The sequence below is a fragment of the Zalophus californianus genome, chromosome 14 (assembly GCF_009762305.2).
Source record: "Zalophus californianus isolate mZalCal1 chromosome 14, mZalCal1.pri.v2, whole genome shotgun sequence".
In the NCBI taxonomy this organism is placed as follows: domain Eukaryota; kingdom Metazoa; phylum Chordata; class Mammalia; order Carnivora; family Otariidae; genus Zalophus; species Zalophus californianus.
The window spans coordinates 7,207,495-7,231,011 of record NC_045608.1 but is presented as its reverse complement, the minus strand read 5'-3'; the positions used below and the strand labels follow the sequence as shown (position 1 = coordinate 7,231,011).

General features: G+C 43.9%; 2 protein-coding genes across 18 annotated transcripts in view; one reads left to right on the top strand and one right to left on the bottom strand.

Annotated features, from left to right (window-relative positions):
* Positions 1-23,517, bottom strand: part of CLIP1 (CAP-Gly domain containing linker protein 1) — a 118,434-nt gene that overhangs the window by 65,968 nt on the left and 28,949 nt on the right. For all 17 annotated transcript variants that reach the window (XM_027577351.1, XM_027577358.1, XM_027577359.1 and 14 more), the window contains exons 2-3: positions 19,552-19,746; positions 15,581-16,152 (exon numbers count right to left, since the gene is read on the bottom strand). In XM_027577351.1, coding sequence (XP_027433152.1) covers positions 15,581-16,152; positions 19,552-19,636 — 657 coding nt within the window. In that variant the 5' untranslated portion in view covers positions 19,637-19,746. The remainder of the gene's footprint in view (positions 1-15,580; positions 16,153-19,551; positions 19,747-23,517) is intronic.
* On the top strand, positions 13,371-13,982 carry LOC113912518 (60S ribosomal protein L35a-like; the record flags this gene model as incomplete). Its single annotated transcript, XM_035723895.1, has 1 exon — positions 13,371-13,982. A coding segment is annotated over one exon (342 nt), but the record flags the coding sequence as incomplete, so codon positions are not given.

Here is a 23,517-nt window from a genome sequence, read left to right as displayed (position 1 = left end):
CTTATTGATTAAAAAAAAGAAAACCAACAACAACCTCCTTATACATGATGAACTTAAATTAATTCTTGAATAGGGGCGCCTGGGTGGCTCAGTCGGTGAAGCATCTGCCTTCGGCTCAGGTCATGATCCTGGGGTCCTGGGATCAAGTCCCTCGGGCTCCCTGCTCCGCGGGGAGTCTGCTTCTCCCTCCCTCTTTCTCTGCCCCTCCCTGCCACTCGTTCTCTCTCTCAAATAAAATCATTTAAAAAAAATTAATTCTTGACTAGCCAATGCATTCTCATGGTTCCAAAAATTTAAACACAAATATACATTGAGGGGTGTCTGGGTGGAGCAGTCAGTTAAGCGTCTGACTCTTGGTTTGGGCTCAGGTCCTGATCTCAGGGTCTGGAGACCAAGCCCCATGGCTGGCTCAGGTTCAGCCCAGGGTCTGCTTAAAAGACTCCCTCTCCCTCTGCCCCTTACCCCTCACCCTTCCAAACCTCACCCCTTGCCCTCCCATCCCCGTGCACGTACACACGCTCCCTCTCTCTCAAATAAATAAATCTCTTAAAATAAATAAATTAAATAAATAAGCAAGCAAGCAAACATCAAGGGAGGCGTCTCCCTTACTGAGCTCCTGTCCCACCTGCTCCACCCCCACCATGCAGGGAAGCACTGTTACTGATGGCGATGCATCCTTCCTCCCAGCACTACCACATGCAGATGAAAGCAAACATTACTGTCTGCTCTTATTCCTCCCTTTTATTTTTACACAAAAGCCGGTGTTTCAATATGCACTGCGTTGCACCTTGCAGAACACGGAAAACCTCCTTCTTTGTATCTACAATTACTGTCATTCTACTATATGGATGCATTTCAGTTTATTCAATCAGTCCCAATTGATAGACACTTCAGTAGGTTTAATTAATTTATTTAACACATTTAAAAATCATTTTGGCTAATTCTAAAACAAGACCAATGGGACAGTGTTAACTGTAGATTACCTTGGGAAGGTAAATTATTGATCCTAAACCAGTTTTTAGTTTTTTCTTTCGTTTTTGATGTTCTCTATTTTCTTGAATTCACATTTTATCCTATTTCCTTTTTCCTTTCTTTTGGTTTATTTTTCTTTCCTTCCTAGTTTCTTTTTAAATTTTTTATTTAAGTAAGCTCTAGACACAACGTGGGGCCTGAACTCACAGGCGCAAGATCAAGAGTCACATACTCGAGCAACTGAGCCAGCTGGGCACCCCTCCTTCCCAGTTCTTTTTCTTTAAGATTTTGATCTGAGGGGCGCCTGGGTGGCTCAGTTGGTTAAGTGACTGCCTTCGGCTCAGGTCATGATCCTGGAGTCCCGGGATCGAGTCCCGCATCGGGCTCCCTGCTCAGCTGGGGGTCTGCTTCTCCCTCTGACCCTCCCCCCTCTCATGTTCTCTCTCTCATTCTCTCTCTCTCTCTCAAATAAATAAAATCTTTTTTAAAAAAGATTTTATTTATTTGATTGATATATATATAGAGAGAGAGAGAGAGCATAAGCCAGGAGACAGAGGGAGAGGGAGAAAGCAGGCTCCCCGCTGAGCAGGGAGCCTGATGTGGAACTTGATCCCAGGACTCCGGGATCATGACCTGAGCCGAGAGCAGACACTTAACTGAGCCACTCAGGTGCCCCTCCTTCCTAGTTTCTTAAGACCAATACTAAGTTTATTTTTGTCTTGTCTTTTTTTTTTTAAGATTTTATTTATTTGACAGAGAGACAGACAGTGAGAGAGGGAACACAAACAGGGGGAGTGAGAGAGGGAGAAGCAGGCTTCCCGCTGAGCAGGGAGCCCGATGCGGGGCTCGATCCCAGGACTCTGGGATCATGACCCGAGCCGAAGGGCAGATGCTTAACAACTGAGCCACCCAGGCACCCTGTCTTCCTTTTTAATACTAAAGGCACCTGTTTCTAAATTTTCTATGAATATAGCTTTCTATGAATTTGGGATGACACATTTTTTTCTTTAACCCTTTGTTGAAGATGGAAAAATGTTAAAACCTCAAGCCTATGTTCTTCTTCTCTAAAAGGGAAACTTTTTGTGAAACTGACTTAAGGAACCAGGGCAGATGGTTCAAGGCACTCCAGGCAGGAAGGGCATATGAGGGTGACATAGGGCAGGCAGCGCCAGGACAGTACAGAAGCACCCTGCTGTCATGACAGGTGTCACCGAGGCAAGATGGCGTCGGAGAAAACTCCTCGGCAGGAGCCCTGTTGTGTCCGGCACTGTGACCCCCATGCCCAGAACAGCACAGCAGACACTCAACAAACATTTGCTGGGTAAATGAAAGGGGACTTTCTCCATTGGAACCTACATAGAAAAGGCCACTTTTCCACATAAACCGACTAAAGGAGAAAGAACACCCATAGCTGAGGCTGAATTTAAGGTCTCAGAAGCAAGTAAAGGAAGAGAGATATGCTGACACAGAGTGGGCTCCAAAGTTGGACAAATTCAAATACCGGCTCTATTAATTAGTCACGTTGCTTAATTTCTAAAGCTCAGTTTCCTCATAAGTAAAATGGTGATCATTTGGGGGCTGTTGTGAGGATGAAGTAAAGTAATCCACGTAAAACTGCTTAGAACAGTGTCCGACAGCGTAAGCCAGCAGCCAGTTTGCCCACATTAACGGGAATACTAGTTCTAGATCTGGCACATACAACTGTTCAATACTTTTTTTTTTTTTTTTAAAGATTTTGTTTTTATTTGACATCAAGAGACACAGAGAGAGAGGGAACACAAGCAGGGGGAGTGGAAGAGGGAGAAGCAGGCTTCCCGCGGAGCAGGGAGCCCAATGTGGGGCTCGATCCCAGGACCCCGGGATCACGACCCAAGCTGAAGCAGATGCTTAATGACTGAGCCACCCAGGCGCCTCTCGATTGTTTAATACTCTTACCGGTATTCATGGCATCTATGAACAGTCACCTATATAAGCTGATCACGGTTTTCTCCACCCTCCCATACCACACCACTCAGAGCTGCGAGCTGTGGGCTACCCAGCATCACGTGAACAGAACACAGGTCATTAAAGATAATGCGATCTCATCGGATAATCTGTTGAATTCTTTGGGCGTCAATCTAAGCTGCTGTCATGACAATTGTTTTTCCAAGAGGCATCTAACAGGCTGTGGTCAGTAAATAATCCAAGCAAACCACAGGTTTCATTCAGAAGCTTAAAAAAAAAAAGTACCACAAACAGGCCGGCGCTCCTGTGGGCTCGGCATCAGCCTTTGTCCGTCTGCTGGTACACACTGCTGTGGTGTTCAACAAGAGCCCATGGAAGAATCATAAGAAGAGGCGGTGATTAGGTCCTAAGGCAGGCATGATATGTTTTCATTTCCAAGAGCTATCCTGCTGGACTGTCAAGGAAGATATGCCCAGAATATAGCATATTTCAATGTGATGACTGAAGCCAACCACAAATATGACCATTCTGAGGCCAAAGGATCCTCAAGCTAGGATTTCCAGAATTCTTTCAGAAGAGAGAAGCTGGAACAAAAATCCCCAGATTTTAGGACACTACAGAAAGATTTACCTGGAGACAGAGGATCCATGAGTGTCAGGAATGTGGAAAATCCCGCAAGCAAAAAGGCAGTCTAACCTTGCATGACAGAATCCACATTGGCCAAAGGCCCTTTGAGTGTACCTACTGTGGAAACAGCTTCAGGGCCAAAGGCAGTCTTGTTAAACATCAGTGAATACTCACAGGAGAGAAGCCACATCAATGCAAGGAGTGTGGGAAAAACTTCAGTCAACGAGGGAGTCTGGCCATTCATGAAAAACTCCACACTGGACAGAAACCCTTTGAGTGTGTTATTTGTCAGAGAAGCTTCAGGAATCAAAGTAACCTTGCTGTCTATCATAGAAAAGTTCACAATGGTGAAAAGCCCTATAGATGTGATCGGCGTGGAAAAGCCTTCAGTCAGAAAGGAGGTTTCATTGTTCACATCAGAGTCCATACAGGCTTGAAACATCATGCCTGTACACAGTGCAGGAAGAGTTTCCACACCAGGGGGAACTGAATCCTACCTGGCAAAATCCACACAGGAGAGACACCCTATCTGTGTGGCCCATGTGGGGAAAGCTTCACTCAGACAAGAAGTCTGGCTGTGCACTGGCGAAGCTGCTCTCAAAGACACACCCTCTGACCACTCCCTTCTTCTTCTTCTTCTTCTTCTTCTTTTTAAGATTTTATTTATTTGAGAGACAGAGACAGAGCACGAGCACGGGGAGCGGCAGGCTGAGGGAGAAGCAGGCTCCCTGCTGAGCAAGGAGCCCGATGCGGGACTCGATCCCAGGACCCTGAGATCATGACCTGAGCCGAAGGCAGATGCTTAACCAACTTAGCCACCCAGGAACCCCCTGACCACTCTCTTCAAAGGAAGTTCTCTTTATAAATTAAAAGTACTAAATCCTCACATCAAGCAACCTATCCAATTCCATGGAATGAATGGAGACTCTTTCAGAAAGACCATCACTGGGTAGGACAAACCGACTTTTCTCCTTTCCCCCAAATGAATATGAAAAATAAATGTCGTTTACTATAAAAAATAAAATTTAAAAAAAATTTAAAATACCACAAATAGCAGATAAAGCAACTATTTCTCTAACTGCAGGTAATAAAATACACATTTACCCTGAAGAAAAAATACCATGCCACAAAATTTACTTGAAATGGATGACTACAGGTTCCTAGGATGGGTGGTTTTTTATACTTTTTCTCCCATCAAACTTCGAACTCTTGACTCCTATGACAGACAATATGCTTTCCCTCTTCCTGTGAAATATCAGTAGTTGCTCAAAATATCCTCAACAGAGACAGGAAGTCACATGAAGTCCTAAAATCACTCAAATGCTTTTCTGCTTAATCATTCTACAGTCAGATTTTTTTCTAAGCATTTAAACATGATTGTACCGTTTTACTTCTCAAGTGTTCCAGAGAATCTAACAGTATTTCAGTATGTGCAGTTACATTAGATATAAGCCACAATTTTCAAATCTATGTTTTAGGGGTACATACCAAAATTCTTTGAGAAAAAAAATTTCAACATAAAAATAAGTAGATCCATGGAAAACACAAATAACTACCATTTACTATCTTTACTCTCAGGATATGAGCATATTAACTCCTAAACTGTGGTCAATTTAAATCAAAATTAGAAGTCACTACTGGAGACAAAATTAAACTAGAAACTCAAAGGAAAACAAAGCCAGTTATCATGCTTTAGAAAATCTCAGATTTGTAAGTTCTCATTCATTCATTCGGTATTTATTTCTTGAGTGCCTGGGTCCTTGGGATACCAATATAAACAGAATACAGTGTTGGCCACTGATAGAGAGTGAAACGGGGACAAGTAATTCTAGTGAAGAGTAATAAGTGCTTTAAGAGGTTTCTACAAAATGCTGTGGGAACAGATAAAATGCCCTCTTGCAAACTCATGTACAAATAAGAACACTGATGAATTCTGCCGGCTAACGAGCGGGACAACAAACAGGAAAGAGGGAACACTTAATGCTCTCTGAACTCCCCCATCTATTTATGATCAATCCCAAACAAGCCATGTAATCTCACTGTGCCTTGGTTTACAAAGCTATCAAATGTCCAATGAGTGCTAATGAGGGACTGTCTCGCAGGAATACTGTGAGCAACAAAACCTTGTGAAGTGGACTCTTATTTGCCATATTCTAAGTTAAGCAGCTTATTTTTTTTAAGATTTATTTATTTGAGAGAGAGGGAGCAAGCGAGTAGGGGGAGGTGCAGATGGAGAGAGAGAGAATTTCAAGCAGACTCCCTGCTAAGCATAGAGCCCGACACAGGGCTAGATCCCAGGACCCTGAACTGAAACCAAGAGTTGGCCACTTAACAGACTGAGCCACCCAGGCGCCCCAAACAGCTTATTTATAAAAAGGTAAATATGGCTAATTGGTATCTACCAAGTACAAACTTAGCCCTGACTTAAAATTTAATCAGCTGTGAAATGAAGGTGCAGCATAGGTATTTTCTACTAGCTCAACTAGAGAGCCAACCCCTTTTGGGGTGGTTCTTCTGGGCAAGTCTCCCACAGAGAAGGGCAAAACCTTCCTGTCCTGTTTTTACCTCTTGTCATACTTTACAATTTTACTTCTCCCCTTCGAGAGTATGTGACAGCTATACCTAAAACCCTCTAGTTCCTTAACAATCTTTAGGAGTACCTACTACGTGTCAGGCACTATCCTAAGCGCTGGGGAGATGAACATGAATGACATACAAAGTTTCTAGACTTCCATGGAGCCTAAATTCTGGTCAGGGGAAAATGGACAATGAACAAGTAAATAACTGAGAAGAATGTTTTAAGTAGTGTAGAGGGCTAGGAAACAAAACAAAATAGGGTGATGTGATAGTGCCTGGGGAGGTGACAGGGAAAGGGTCCCCGAGGAGGTGACGTTTGAGCCAAGGCTCGAATGACTATAAGGCGCCAATCATGCAAAGACATAGGGGCAGAACATTCCAAGCAGAAGAAACAGCCAATCCCAAGGTGCAGCTGAGTCTGGGGTTTAGGAAACAGCATGGAAGCCAGTGTAGCTGAGTGGAGTGAGGCAGGGAGACATGTGGAGGGAGAGGAGCTCCGAGAGGGCGGGCAGGGTCCAGAGCATGCGGGCTTCCCCAAGAGGGAAGGAATTCAGAGTTTCATCTGAACGCGATGGGAAGCCCTATTAGATAGCAGTGTGTTGGTTTTGGTCACTGCCAAATCTATAGCACCAAGAACACAGCCTGGCACAGAGTAGACACTCAGCATATTTACTGAATGGACTGGAGGGTGTTAAATACAGCTGTTACAGGTTCTCTAGGCTAAATAAACGTCGTGGTTTCTTTACTCCCTTTATGCCATCAGTTTGAGTTTCCCAATCTATAACAGATGGCAGTAAATAACCCCCCTTAGAGAATTAACACAAGTGCAGTTGATGTAGAACAGATACTCTCTCATAAACTCTACCTTGCCTGAGAACAGGCAAAGAAAAGAAGACATAATTACGAAGACAATGGTTAAAAGAAGAAAAAGGTATGCTTGACTTGCCTGTTAACTCTTGAAATTCATCCTCCCTTCCCAGGAAGTTTAAAAAAAGAGGGGGTGTGGAGTGGGGAATTAATCTGTTACATCAAGGGATGCCTGAGTGGCTCAGGTGGTTAAGCGTCTGCCTTCGGCTCAGGTCATGATCTCACGGTCCCGGGATCGAGTCCCACATTGGGCTCCCTGCTCAGCGGGGAGCCTGTTTCTCCCTCTGCCTGTCGCTCCCCCCCTGCTTTGTGCTCACTCCCTCTCTCTGACAAAATCTTAAAAAAAAAATCTGTTACATCAGAGCGTGGGCACAGAACTACTAACTTTTTCATACAAACTTAAAAGTACCCAAATCAGGACATTTTGAACTAGGAGCATGAATTCCTTTAACAAAAATTTAAGTAAACAAATAGTGAATGGATAAAATGTGGTATATCCGTAAAACAATATTTTAGCCATGAGAAGCAATGAACTACAACATGGTGAGCCTTAAAACATAATTTATGTGGAAAAGGCCAGACACACAAAAAACTCTGCTATATGAGAGCATTTATACAAAATGTCCAGGAAAGGCGTACGACAGAAGACAGATCAGTGATTGCCTGGGGCTGGAAGTGGGAGTGGAAATGACTTGCCAAATGTAAGAGGGAACTTCTTGGGGTGATAGAAATATTCTAAAACTGGATTGTAGTGACTGCATAACTCTATACATTTATTAAAAGTCATTGGGGTGCGTGGATGGCTCAGTCAGTTAACAGTCGGCCTTTGGCTCAGGTCATGATCCCAGGGTCCTGGGATCAAGCCCCACCTTGGGCTCCCTGCTCAGGAGGGAGCCTGCTTCTCTCTCTCCCTCTGCCCCCACCCTGTTCTTGCTCTCTCTCTCTCTCTCTCTCAAATAAATAAAATCTTTAAAAAAAAATCACTAAACTGTACACTTACAATGGATACATATATTATGCCTCCATAAAGCTGTTTAAAAACAAAATACAGGGGCGCCTGGGTGGCTCAGGTGGTTAGGTGTCTGCTTTCGGCTCAGGTCATGATCCTGGAGTCCCGGGATCGAGCCCCGCACTGGGCTCCCTGCTCAGCAGGGAGTCTGCTTCTCCCTCACCCTCTGCCCCTAGCCCACTCCTTCTCTCTCTTGCTCTCTCACTCTCACTCAAATAAACAAACTAACAAACATAGAAGGCTGCCTGGGTGGCTCAGTCGGTTAAGCATCTGCCTTTGTCTCAGGTTGTGATCCTGGGATTGAGCTGGGATCCAAGTCCCACATCGGGCTCCCTGCTCTGCGGGGTGTCTGCTTCTCCCTTTGCCTCTGCCTCCCGATCTCTCGTCTCTCTCTCTCTCTCTCCCTCTCTCTCATGAATGAATAAATAAAATCTTAAAAAAATATATTCTTTGCCCAAACTCCTGGGCCCTTAGATGGGCTCTAAGACATTCTGGTAATTCTGCTTAAAGATTTCATGAAAGCAATACTATGAGTGAGAAGATGTGATCTAGTAACAGGCTTTTCAACATTAGACTCAGGCTCGGGCAGTAGTCAATCTTTCCTCCCTCTGAATCCCACAGCAGGACAGGGTGATCTGCGTCCTCGACCAGAAATTCCTGAGCCCCAGGAGCCTACACAAAGTTCTCAAGGCTGGAGAGATACCAGCTTTGATATCTGTAAGGTATCCTACGTTTGCAAAAAGAACCTAATGTCATACTAATTAATTAGCCAGGCCCAGGGACTGACCGCTGGAGAAAACTCTCCCAACATTGCAAAAACAAAACCACCAGTGTGGTGCCAATGGTTTTATGTGGAGCCAGCATCAACAGATCTACATTTTAGGCGCACCACTCTGTCACAGTGTGGAGGACAGACCTCGGGAGAGATGGACTAGTGGCAGGGACAGCGTAGACATGGCGTGGCAGCGGTGTGACAGTCCAGGGGAAGGAGATGCCGGCCTGCCTGAGGCTGTGCAGGACACCAGGGTTGGAGAGAGGAAGGGGGAGGCTGAAACCGCAGACATGAAATCTGATGGGCGGATGGATGGCTTAATGAATTCCCAAGCCTCAGAAGTAAAAGCACACTTACTCTGCCCTCTCACAACCGAGAGCAGCGAGCAGGGAGAGCGGTGTTCGCACCCGCCACGACCTGCTAAGATGTGACTACTGACCCTGGCCGCGAGCAAAGTGGGGGCCGCAGCCGGATCCAGCTTCTCACCAGAACTGTGAGGCGATCTGCATTTCCCTGAGCAAAATCTATCATGCTGGAAAAGATCTCCATATTCAGACAAGGTCTCCAAAGAGAATTTTTAACATGACGCGAACATCTGGAGTCTTCTCAATCTTGAGGCACAAAAAATAACAGATCTTTTCTGCTCACAGCTACTATCCCATCAATCAAGGTACAGAGAGGTCATAGTAAATAACAGCGCTCCCGGAGCTCAAGAACCGCCCAGATGATGCACAAATTTGCCCAATGTAAGGGCAATGTCACCACCAGACTCACAGATTTGGGGGTTCTAAGTCACTGGTAAGAAGACTGAGAAAAACAGATGAAATCAACTTATTAGAAAGGGTATATTTGTATGTTGTTTGTGTAAACATAAAATGGTAATGGGTATCTGGACCATAATTTGGCTGTATATTACAAGTTTAAATGTTTATATCTTCCTCTAGGCAGAAATTTCATTTCTGCGGAAAACAATAGGAGCAATCTAATGTCTATGATTAAATTAGGTGCAGTACTTCCAAAGAGTGTGATACCAAACAGTAACTTATTATTTTAAACAGAGTTGTAGGGGCGCCTGGGTGGCTCAGTCGTTAAACATCTGCCTTCAGCTCAGGTCATGATCCCAGGGTCCTGGGATCGAACCCCACATCAGGCTCCCTGCTCGGCAGGAAGCCTGCTTCTCCCTTTCTCACTCCCCCTGCTTGTGTTCCCTCTCTCGCTATGTCTCTGTCAAATAAATAAAATCTTAAAAAAATAAATAAATAAAGAGTTGTATTTACTAGCATAAAAACACCTCGAATCTACAGAAGTATATTGTGGTGTTTACACTAAATGACCCTACTACGTGCATGTTTTAAATAAGTTACAGATAAATCTCACAAACATAACATTGAACAAATCAAGAGACACACATGAAGAAGTATACACTGGATGAACTGTAGTTATTTAAGGTTCAAGTACACACAAAACAAACCTTATGAATAAAGATCTTTTTTAATTCTCAGGAAGACTTTTTTTTTCCTCTTTCACAGTATCCGTAAGACCTACAGACCTACACTGCAATATTCTTCGTGTAAGAGCTCTGGGAGTAGCTCGTAAGAAAATAAAGCTTGTCGTTTTAAAAATAAAATGCTGAAAAGCCTCCTCATATACGGTCATAAGCTAAGAATTCAGCATAGAACATACAGTCTCAGACATGGAGACAACCCATGTTGAAACACAACAGCTGGAAGTCGGTCACCTTTCTCAAGAACCTGACATCACCTCCTTAAAATATCAAATATACCCAAAAAACCACAGCGAGACCATCTCAAAAAAATTCTGGGCAATTAGTTACCCAGAGATTCGCAGTCTGCAAAGAGGTGTGTCTCTGGGAGTCCAGCAAACGGCAGCAGAAAGCAATCTTCAGTGAGACCCATGCAGTATTCATGAGGACAAATGGGAGCACAGAGAGGCCAGAGAGTGACGGGAAGGACGCAGATGGGTTTGTTACAAGCAGCTCTGAGGCCCCTCCCCGAGCCTCCTGATATTAAACCAAACCCAGCATAACTTACTCCATGGCTAATTCATCCCACTGGTGACTGTGAGCATGAGGTGCAGGGGAGAGGTGACAAGGGGGAGCTTCTACAAGCCCTAACTGCCTTCCTGAGTCACACGTGCCCAATTCGGTCATAGCTCCGGAGCTCCTACTGGGATCTTATACAGGTCATTTGGCTCCACATCACACCCAATGCAGAAACCCACTTTCTTGCTCTTCCTGCAATGGGAGGAAGAAGCGAAGTTACACAGGGCAAGGGTTTGGAGAAGGCAAGCTCACCTCCTGCCTTCTCTGCACTGGGAAAATTCTAGACCAAACCTCACACAACAGGGACCTAATGATCTTAGTTTCACTGGGATTTTGGTAATCAATAGCATTTTTCTTTAATTAGGAAAATTCCAAATCAAATATTTTAGATTTCTAAACCCAATTTCCTTAATAAATTAATCTTGAAGTAAAAACGTTTCATATTTCTAAATCAAAGATTTCTGTTAAACAAAGCAGCAGATAAAGGAAAATCAAACAACAGAGCTGGGAGAAGAGGACGCAGTGAGACATAACACATTTATCACACACTTAGACAACCTGAGGCAAGTGGTATTTCTTCTCCGGGCTTCAGTATTATAAGCAAAAAGAGGCATTTGGTGATCTCAAAAGATTCTTTCCAGCTCTAAAATGCTGTGGTTCTAAGGTACTCCTGTAATTTCTCCTAGAAATACTAACCAAAGGCAGTAATTCATTTTATTGCTTCCAGTAACACACTCAGAGGACTTCAGATTCTCATAGATTCAAATGAAATTCTGTTCCAAGTATCCTAGTTTTGAATATGTCATTAAAATTTTCCTAGAAACACACCATTCAAACCTCTACAATCCAACCGGCATCTGCAGATTCTCCTCCTTTCTTCCTATAAAACTGGAGGAAGTCTCCCTCTCTTAATCAAAGGCCCAGCGATACCCCTGGGTGTGCTGGGGTGCCACTTCTTTCCAGGCACCTCATCCATCACTGATCCTCCCTCTCTACTGTATCTTTTTTTTTTTTTAAGATTTTATTTATTTATTTGAGAGAGAGAGAATGAGAGAGAGAGAGCATGAGAGGGAAGAGGGTCAGAGGGAGAAGCAGACTCCCCACCGAGCAGGGAGCCCGATGTGGGACTCGATCTCGGGACTCTGGGATCGTGACCTGAGCCGAGGGCAGTCGCTTAACCAACTGAGCCACCCAGGCGCCCTCTCTACTGTATCTTTAACCTATTCCTTAAGTCTAGCTCAGTTTAGTCAGATAAATACCCCAGACCCTGCCATCTTGAAAAAAAGAAAATAAACAAAATCCTCCCAAGACCCAACACTTCTCCAGCATCAGGCTGACATCTGTGCTCTCCTCCAACTTCCACCCTCTTCAAAGAATGGTCACGCCCAACACGTTCTTAGCCACCTCCCATCCATTCTTACAAAGTAGCCAGAGGGGTCTTCCCAAGCTACAGATCCAACCTCACCCTCGTTCTTAATGAGAACAGCCTGTCCTCATGAGCCCCCTGGCACTTGTCCCTGTGGACATCATTAACTAGTCTCACCTCCTACCACACATACACTGCATCTGGAGAAGGACAACTGGCCTTTTCCCCAAACATGCCAATGTCTTTCCATCTCAGGGAGTCTACTTCCCTCAGCTAGAAGGCTCCCTCTCCCCACCACCACACTTCCTGCTGCCAGGCCAATTCCTATCCTTCAGGTCTACTTTAATCCTGACAGCCTCCTGGAAGCCTTTGGTTGTCAGTTGTCATTTCGGTTTCTTAGCAGCCAAGCAGTATGCCACTGTACCAGTATTTCAATCAACTATTTGTCACACTGGCGGGTGGAAAGGGAGAGCTTCTTGTTTTGAAAGTGTGCTCTGTGCTTTCTCAAACGGGAAAGAGGTTGTTTACAGATAAGCACTTAGGATGGCATTGCATTCAATCTGCAATCTAATCTACAAAGCAGTCCTGTGCTAAGGTCTTAAGTTTCTGATTTAACCAAAGCTCACTCGGTAAGTATGGGCCATAAGCCTTAAACCTGTCTATGCCCTTTAACCTAGTAATTCCACCTCTATGAAGTTATCCTACAAAAGTAAGACACACACAGAAAAAAATTTCAGAGGCGTTCATGGCAGCAATATCTATACAGCAAAGAAGAAAAAAAAAGTAAGCATCACGACTCTCGATCTCGGGGTAGTGAGTTCAAGTCCCATGATCGGCGTACAGATTACTTAAAAATAAAAAGATCCTTAAAAAAGGCGGGGGGGGGGACATCAAAAAGCCTTTGTTGCCACAAAAGAGCAGCTGTACCAAATTCAAAACTGGTACAGCAAGTGAACATCAGCTAAACAAGATAGAGGTTGAGCTCCATCACACAGAAATGCTACCTTAAAAATGCTTTAAGTTCTGATGCATCAACCTTTGAAATTCACGATGATTGTAACTGACCTTGAAACTAAGGGATCCAGAAGGAACCCCTTGAAGGTAAGAGGTGTTAGTGGGCTTTTTCCGCCATCCTGGAGTCTGCGGAGGCCTGCTGGGAACAGGACTCCTGTAACGCCAAATAACGTCTGGAAGGCTGTGGTCCAAGGCCATTTTTGCTGGCTATAAGCGGGGTCTCCGGAACCAGAGGGAGCACACAGCTCTTCTTAAAATCGAAGGTGTTTATGCTCGAGATGAAACAGAATTCTACCTAGGCAAGAGATGTGCTTATGTGTACAAAGCAAAGAACAACACAGTGACTCCTGGTGGCAAACCAAACAAAACCAGAGTAATCTGGGGAAAAGTAACTCGTGCTCATGGAAACAGTGGCATGGTTCATGCCGAATTCCAAAGCAACCTTCCTGCTAAAGCCATTGGCCACAGAATCCGTGTGATGCTGTACCCCTCAAGGATTTAATGAAGAGTAAATAAAGGTGTAGATTTGTTCTCTTGAAAAAAAAAAGAGGTGTTAGTGGGCCCCCACAGATATGTGAGGCCTCCCCGATTCATGGAGGCGCTATGGGCCTGGGAGGCAGAAGTCCTGGGTTCTAACTCTAAAATCTATTGAGAACTCACTATATGATTAGGTAGTCACTTCATTTCTCTGGGCTTAAGCTTTCTTAACCATAAGACAACAAAGTCACAAAAAACACTTCCAATTTTACAATTATACTATCAATCATCAGCTCTCCACAATAGGCACTAGAGTAAAAAGACCACAATTTAAATTACAGGTCCACCCCTCTTTGGGTTGGGAGCCCTTGGACTAGCGACCCCACCCCTCCGAGCCTCCGTCTCCTCCTCAGCTTCCCAGGGCTGCTCCAGAACACTGTGGAAACATTCCATGAGACACACGGTACACTAACAGCTCTTCTCCTCCCGAGGCATTCCTGGAAGCTGCCAGGCCTGGTGGAACTGTACAGCTGCTGAACAGATACAAGGAAAGGCACCGGGTCAGAGACTGCCGACCAACTTCAGGCCCTACACTGAACTGACTGAAGTGTGGGAAGAGTGAAACGGTAAAGCTTCAACTTTTCATCCGGGGGAGAAAGAGCTACCATTGCTTGGGTGTTTGCTGTATCCCAGGCACTGCTAAGAATTTTATATGCATTGGGCGCCTGGGTGGCTCAGTTGGTTAAGCGACTGCCTTCGGCTCAGGTCATGATCCTGGAGTCCCGGGATCGAGTCCCACATCGGGCTTCCTGCTCAGCAGGGAGTCTGCTTCTCCCTCTGACCCTCTTCCCTCTCGTGCTTTCTATCTCTCGTTCTCTCTCTCTCTCAAATAAATAAATAAAATCTTTAAAAAAAAAAGAATTTTATATGCATTATCTAATGTAATCCTTTCAATGATGCTGGGGGGTTAGTACTATTCTCGTCTCATTCTTACAGATGAGGAAGCTCGGAAGTTAAAGAACTTGCTGAGGTCACAAAGGCAGAGCTGGGGCTCAGCTTGTGTTTTTAGCTCTGCAACACTGGCCTCTTGTTTAAAACAAAAAACAAACTGGGGCGCCTGGGTGGCTCAGTTGGTTAAGCGTCTGCCTTCAGCTCAGGTCATGATCCCAGGGTCCTAGGATTAAGCCCCATAACGGCTCCTTGCTCAGTGGGGAGCCTGCTTCTCCCTCTGCTCGTGCTCTCTCTCTCTCTCAAATAATCTTTAAAAAAAAAAATAAACCAAAGAACAAAATCACTAGTGTAAATTCAGGGGTTCTAGAATGTACAGCATAGACCTTATACATTGTGTTTCTTGCTTCTTAGTAAATAGCAACTACTATACACTTTCTTCCTCTTCCTAGATCTCAAGCAGACAACTCCTAACCTTAAAGGAAAATAAACTGGAGATCATTTCAAAGGCACAGAAATTCGGAAATAACATCCTATGATATCTGAGCTTTTCAAGACACCTAAGGAAGCAGGATCTTATGTATACCCACACACCATCCTTACAGCAAAAATTACAAACCAGGGGGGAAAAAACTTTTATAAACACATCCAAGTCCACTTCTGAGCTTGTTTTGTCAAGTAATAGTTATGAGTAATAAACTCAATATTCCTTTGGCTAAACTGGTAGAATCAGAACCGATTGCTGCAAACTTATGCTCATACTATGCTCAAAAGACATAGCCAGTTTCTAATTTGTTCCATGGTCACACATAAACCGAACACTAGAAAAGCTGACTAATTTCTCTATAAATGAGTGATCCCTCTAGAACAGACTCCAAGCCTGTAGTGTGCATTTCAACCATTCATCAGTTCAACACAATGACCTCCAAAGGTTTCTGGACTCACCAATACTCTGTCTCCAATTTTGAGCTCTCTTTCTCCTTTCTTGATGGAACCGGCCTCTGAGAGGTTGGAGATAGATTCACTGGCAGTTTTTGTAAGGTTGCTGATCTGAGACGTAGCTGAAGGTTCCTTTGCTGTTGGCTGGGATGATTTATGGGGGATATTTGAAGGGGCTGCTAGGGAGGGGGTCATCATGCTGGCTGTGGAGGTGGACAGAGGCGAAGTCGCTCTCGAAGCAGGCGTTGTCTGCAGGCCGTTAGCTTCATCTTCCACCTGCACCTTCCTTGTCAGCTTCGAAGGGCGCGTGAATATGCCCTTTAGAGGCTCACACTGGAAATACCGAACTCCTGCCACCGAACCATCATTCTTGCCTATGGGTTCATCTAAAACAATCCCGGCCCACTGGCCTGGTGCAAACTGGGTTTCTCCCAGAAACTGGATGAATCCAGGCTTATTCCCATTCACCCAAACTCTCTCCCCGACTCGAAAGTCATCCACAAATTCCTCTTGTGCCTCAGAGGATGGCGTGTTTGATGCTTTCTCACTGGATGTTGTTTTTTCTACTGGAGCTACAACTGCAAACAGAAGAAAGGATCAGAAAAGACTCAATTTCATTTTCAAGCCGACAACTCCTAACTTAAAAGAAAATAAACTGGAGAAAGCCCGAAGCAACAGAAGCAGTCGCAGCTCTTTTAAGGTATTCTGTCCATCTGTCTTTCTGTCGGCGCTTTTTTTTTTTTTTAAAGCAAGGAGGCCAAAAGTACTTGACCCATCAGGGCACCTGGCTGGCTCAGTGGGAAGAGCACACAACTCTTGATCTCAGGGTCATGAGTTCGAGCCCCACGTTGGATGTAGAGATCACTTAAATCAATAAAACTTAAAAAAAAAAAAAAAGGACTCAGCCCAAGACTACCATTTTCAATGCTGTCGAAGCTCAGTGAGCCAGTAGGATTTAATTCTTACTGGCAATTAAGACTGGAAAAAGTCAAAGCAAGGGGGGAAAAAAGTCCTTTTCCCAGAGTTCATAACACAGGTCTGATTTCATTCTTTCCTCCACCCCCCACCGTGCACATCAGGAGCAAACACCTTTCAGATCCCCCGGAGCCGGGCTCTATTCCCACGTGGGAGTAGTCAGGGAAGGCTGACAAGTCCAGGACCTTGGAACCAGAGATTCGCAATCAGGCTTGGAGGAGGAGGCGATTCAGTGCTACAGCCCTGCCATCTCACTCCAAGACCACCAAATAAACCCTATTCCTTTGGTGATAAAAATCGCAACAAGGGGGAAAAGATAGCACCTGGCCCAACTCCCTGCGAGGAAGGGGCAATCTCTACCTTGCGGTAAAAGCAGAAGTTATATTTTGCCAGAAATGTGATATTTACACCAGAAACTCAAGCATTCAACCAGCATTTATTAAATATTTGGTATGAACTGGCAAAGAGCCCACATTCTTAAGCACTCTACCATTTATTAGGCATATTGTTTTGTTTTAAAGATTTTATTTATTGACAGAGACAGACATAGTGAGAGAGGGAACACAAGCAGGGGGAGTGGGGGAGGGAGAAGCAGGCTTCCCGCTGAGTAGGGAGCCTGATGTGGGGCTCGATCCCAGGACCCTGGGATCATGACCTGAGCTGAAGGCAGATGCTTAACCGACTGAGCCACCCAGGGACCCCCTTATTAGGCATATTGTGATCTTAGATGTTACATGACCTCTCTGAGTTCAATTTCTTCATGTGTAAGGGGAAAGTAGTATCTACCTTAAGAGTTTTATTAAATGAAATAATGTATTGATTCATGCTCCCCCTTTCTATGAGTTTCTACCACTCTGGCAGTAGTCCCAGGCATTGTTCTCACTAGTGGACAAATCAAGACAGCATAGTCCATGCCCTTTTAGAGCCCAGAGCCTAGAGGTGTGGACACAGTCAAGAGACACACCAGGTAATTTCAGGTGATGTAAGTGCTGTGGAGGAGACAGTGCCTTCAGGCAGAGCAGTCAGGGAAGGCCTCCTGGAGGAGGTAACATCTGGCCTGAGGCCTGATCAACAGAAAGCGTGAACTACGGGTAGAAAGGGAAACAGAGTGGTCTGGCCAACCTACAAGGCGCACTGAACATCCCTTTACCCTACCTAGAAGGAGAGACTGGCGTTTCGATTTGTGGAGGGTTTTTTAGTTCTGTTTTTTGTTTTTTAGAAGACAATAAATGCTCTCAAATCAAACAGATAATAATCTGCCAAAGACAGACCAGCCCAGTCAGTTTTTTAGAATCTATTCCAGCTTTGTACATGAACAATTCTTCCTGACAGGGTGCTGCAAGCGTGAGTTTCCAACAAACAATCTTCATAAAAGTGCTCAAACGGGCAACGATTTCCTTTTAAGCATCTAACTTTTAGTGTTTATAAGCTGTTTCATTCTCAAAAAAAAAAAAAAACACACACGTAATGTGTGGCAAGTATACTGTTGAGGAAACCAAGTCGAATTTCTCATGATCCCCTGCACTCAAGGACTTTACATCCTAAGGGGTGTGCGTAAAAAATGCTAAAAGTGAAAAAGACAATTCTAAAATGCGGGGCGTGAGTGTGACCATGGGAGGGTGCAAGGAAGGGACGACATCTGAAGGGGTCCTAAAGACAGGAAGGATTTTGAAGAGAAGGAGAATAGGAGACACCTCAGTAAAGCTTTCCTCTCCTCTAAGATGTTTTATGGTCTCCCTGATAAGACCCCGGTTTTATCCTGATACACAAAATGTAAATAATTTGGGATCTTCATTCAATCAACAAATGTTTAATGAGCTCCTGTTATGATCCAGGCAATGTTCTAGGTATGTAGGTAAATTTGGGCAGTGAAAAAAAAAATGACAAAGATCCCTGCCATCACAGAAGATCAATGAGGTTTTATGGAAAAATCTGAAGTTGGATTTAATATTTTGTGGTGGACACCTATCTGGAATGGCTGATAACCTATCTAACAGCATATAAACCACATGAAAAGACCAGAAAAGCAAGCATCAGATGCCCTCTCCTGACTCTCTTATTTAAGACCGTTAAGTGGTCATTCTGGGCTGTAAACTGAAACGGTGAAGGAGGAGACAGAGAGCAGAGGGGAAGAGACTGCTGAAGATCATCAAGGCCACAGGTTCATCTATGAAGTGAGGACGGCTTCCTGCATGAGCTAGACTCGAGCCATCGTACTCCCTGCTCCCTTGAAACCAATGGCCAAGTTCTGATTGCTTAGTATCATCAAATCTTTAAGCCAGACTCGTCTTTGTTTTCTCTACACATCCCTAAACCCCAAAGAGAAAGGTCCAGATGAGTTAGGAAGACACAGAGAAAAAATATCATAACATTGTAAGGATTAAATACTGAAGTTACTTGACAACTATTTTAGCACCTTGCACTAAATTAACTAAGAGCTCTTCATTAAGATTTTTAGATATAGGAGGCGCCTGGGTGGCTCAGTCAGTTGAGCAGCCAACTCTTGATTTTCGCTCAGGTCATGATCTCAGGGTCCTGGGATCAAGCCCTGTGTTGGGGGTGGGGGTCCGCACTCAGTGGGGAGTCTGCCACAGGATTCTCTCTCCCCCTATGCCTCTCCCCCCAACCCCCTTAAATAAATAGATCTTAGAAAAATATTTTTAGGTATAAAATTCTGTATTTTTAAAAAAGATTTATTTAATTATTTTAAAGAGAGAGCAAGAGAGAGTGAGCAGGGGGAGGGGCAGGGGAGAGGGACAGACAGACTCCCCACTGAGTACACAGCCCTACACGGGCCTGGATCTCAGGACCCTGAGATCATGACCTGAGCCGAAACCAAGAGTCGAATGCCTAATCAACTGTGCCACCCAGGTGCCCCTAAAATTCCATGTCTTTTAATTAAAGCTTCTTCAAATATTTTCAAAAATATGAAGTTGTTTAAGGCTGTCTTTTTAAAGTTTTCAAATAGGATTCTAATTTAGATATAAATCATAACACCTTACCAGCAGCAGGTGTCTTCAAGGCTGTGCTTCCAGGCTTTAGGATCTTGGTAGGGGCCTTAAGCCCACTTGGTTTTAGCATACTCATTGTCCTCAGTATGTCGGGGCTATTTTTCCTTTGCCTGTTGCCACTATCTTGCCCCAACCATTGATACAACTGTGGGTGTTTCTATGGTGAAGTCAGTCTCTGGGTTAAATCTGCAAGAGAAAAATATAAACAGAATTTAGAATCTATGGGAGGAAGACAGTAGAAATAACACCTATTATTAAAGCAGCTTTCACAAGCTAAACTTTTCCTCATACATGATGACAAACTGTCTCCACACTGAACCTAGGAAACTAGATAAAAACAGGAAGATGCTGCTGAGATGCATTTAGAAGCAATTTATTACCCCTAAAAACAAGCAGCTGAGCCTAGCAATACATTCACTTCTCTTTACCTAATATTACCAGCTCGGTACAGTGCCTAAAATCCACACAGTCCACATAAGGGGGTTCCAAAAAATGTGCCCCAAACTTAATGGCGGGAGAAGAAGGGAGCTTTCAGTTTTTACTTCATTCATTTCTAAATTGCTGAAGTTCTATGACCACAAGCCTGTATTAACCGTGTACTTTTTTAAGTTCACAGAATTATGCAATGCTCAATATAAAACCACATACTCACATATACCGTGAGACTAGAGCAAGGTTCAAACTCTGTAAGAAAAAGCTGTATCTGGGAAGTGCCGAAGAAAAAAAAATTTTTTTGTTCTGTCCGTAGAAACACAATATCCTTCTGATTTACTCAAGACCAGGTATGAATCTACAACTTTGGGGCTCAGGCAAAACAGGATTTTGTCTTATTCTCTTAATGAACACTGAGTGTTATTTGCGACTGATGAATCACTAAATTCTACCTCTGAAACTAATTTTAAAAGTTAAAAATTAAAAAAGAAAAGAAGAGGAGAAATGCTTTGGGATTCTGGAATATGGGGAAAGATTTCCAGATTTTACACTTAAAAAAAGAATAATTCAATCAAAGAGAAAAATGCTATTTATTGACTCTGTCAAATAATTATGTTTTTGCCCTTTTCTCTGCTAGCAGAGCTTGGATAATGATGCACCATGTTACTCTGCCGCCCTATTTCTCCTACAAGCAATGACAAGCATTAGCAAAAACATCTGGCCAGGGATGACAGAGGAGCCTGCTATGGTCCCAGAAGTGGGCTGAATGGTGCCCACTGCCCCCACCCCAACAAAGATACATCCATCCAGAACCTGTGAATATGACCTTATTTGGAAAAAGAGTCTTTGCAGATGTAATTCAGTTAAGGATCTTGAGATGAGATCATCCTGGATTACCTGGGTGGGCCTTAAATCCAATGACAAGAGTCTTACTAGAGGAAGAGAACTCACCAAGGAGGCGCAAGAAGATGCAGGCAGAGACTGCAGGGATGTGTCCAAGAACCAAGGATGGCCGACAGCCACCAAAAGCTTGGGGACAGGCATGAGATGAGTGCGCCCTCAGGGCCTCCGGTAAGGAACCAACCCTGCCGACACATTGCTTTTTGACTTCTGGCCTCCGAACTGAGAGAACACATTCTGTTGTTTTAAGCCCTCCAGTTTGTGATCATTTGTTAAGGTGGCCCGAGGACTAACACAGCCACATCAGTTTTTCTGTTCAAGATAATCAGAATGAACAGAAATCATACCAAGACAGTTGCCGCATTAGGCTCCATTTGCAGATTCCCCATGGTTCTTAAAAGGCTCCAAAATGGTACAAGGTGTGTTTAAAAATGTCAAAGGTACATTATGTGGTTTTGAGAAGACTGATTAACAGAGAAAGAAATACTGTGTCCTGGAAGGCAGTGACTGCCAACTCTGACTATTAATACAACATTCCCAGCCTCCTTTCTCCCTTCACCATGACCATCCCTGCCATGATGGTGGCAGTGTGTGTGCCAGGACAAGTGGTTGATTCAGGGTCAGGTTTGAAGCCACTTGCTTCACTATTAGACCCTCACCATAGAGAGCCTGTAAGTTACAAGCAGATTTACTGGCTCTTGCTACTGCCTTAGATGGAAGTGAACAGCTGAGTCCCCTCTAACCTCAGCTGAGAAAGACTATTTACAGGTCCAGAGAATTTGAGAAAGGTGGGGACAGGCGAAGGGCAGAAGCTGCCGCGGGGCCTCGTTATGCTGTGCCTACTCTTCACCCTGGCCCAACATCCTAAGGTGAAAGGGTCAGATATGTAAGAACAGAACAGACAGAGACAGCACAACGGTCCTGGGGAAGCTATTATGAAGGTAAAAGAGGATGACATGCTCCTTAAAATACTTTCACTCAGGCAGAACAGTGAGTTCTTGGGCTCTGGTCAAGCACTCCTCCCTAAAGAGAGATTTTGAAAACCACCACAATCAGCAACTCGGAAGCCTCAGCCAATTTCAAATTTTGCAGCTCAACACCCTGAGCTCACAAAAATCTGACCATCTAAAAGCTTCAGCCTAAAGGAACAGAGCATGTGTTATTAGGAACCTAAGAATAGTGATAAACCCAAAGTCTAGGACTTTGTGGTCTAAAGTGAATGCCTCTGCCTCTTGGTCCATCCGAGTCATTTGAATCCCAAAGCAGGGAACTGTGACCAAGACATAACAAAGGAGAAAAGTCTAGTCTGTATCAATAAAGGAATTAGGAGCAACACCAGCAATGCTGGGTTTTTACATCTTCCAATTCAAGTTTCTTCTTCGTGTATTATTAATGAATGGCATGTCAGTCTTGATTTAAAAAATCAATTCGATGAAAAACAAAAGATCAAAGTCTTGGTCGTGGTACCCACAAACTGTAATGACCAAGAAGCAACATCTCTGCATAATCTTTCAAGGTCAGTGAATGTCACCTTAAAACTAATCAATTCCAAAACATGCAAAAGGGGGGGGAGAGACATTCTTGCCTAATACGCTGAGTGTAGTTGAATTTCTGATGTTTGTGCTTACTGAAAAGCTCAAGAGTTTTGAACCTAAAATAAGACAAACCATCTCCTCTCTCCTCCCAACATGTAAGGACCACAATACACAGATTATAATCTAGAAATAGTTTTTATGCATCTTATTGCCCCATTTGAGGTTTACAATTCTGTGGATCAGCTACTATTACCCTTTCTTAACAAATGAATTAACACCTCAGAAATTAACAGATGTATGTCCTCATTTGTTAATGACCTACTGCCTGAGGTCACTTGGCTAAGCAGCACAGATGTGAACGGCAGGCCTGATTCCAGTGTCCAAGTTCTTTCCACTAAACCTAACATTCAAACAGGAGGGGCCGCACACCACAATTAAAAACATTAGGACTCATCTTACTAAAATGACCTACATGTGTACAGCACCAAGAGTGCCCAAAGCACAAAGATAAAACTGTCTCATCTGCATCTCAAAATAACTGTGAAGGTAGGTGAACAATTACCATTATGGCCATTCATGGTCAAAGAGAATGAAGGTCTGAGCAGTTAAACAGCTTTCTCAAGGTCACTCAAAGAAGTGGTGGCACTTTGGGGCACCCGGGTGGCTCAGTTGGTTAAGCGTCTGACTCTTGATTTCAGCTCAGGTCATGACTTCAGCGTCATGAGATTGAGCCCTGCACTGGGCTCCTTGTTCAGCGTGGAGCCTGTTTGGGATTCTCTCTCTCCCTCTCCTTCTGCATTGTATATGTACACACACACCCATACTGATTTCATACATATAATTTAACATTGAAAAAGTTAAAATACACCACAAAATGAAGAAAGGTGATCAGGTATTGCCAAACTAAAAAGAAGTCCAGAAAAAGGGAGTTAAAAAAAAAAATGTCTAATTTATGGACACTGGAAAAAGGTTCTAGTAAAAAAACAAGGGTAGTCTATGGAGAAGGAGTCGTAAAGATTGCAAAAATTGCACGAAAATCGGCCTTAAGGATATTTGAAACAAAGCTCCAAAATTCCACGCTCAGATTAAG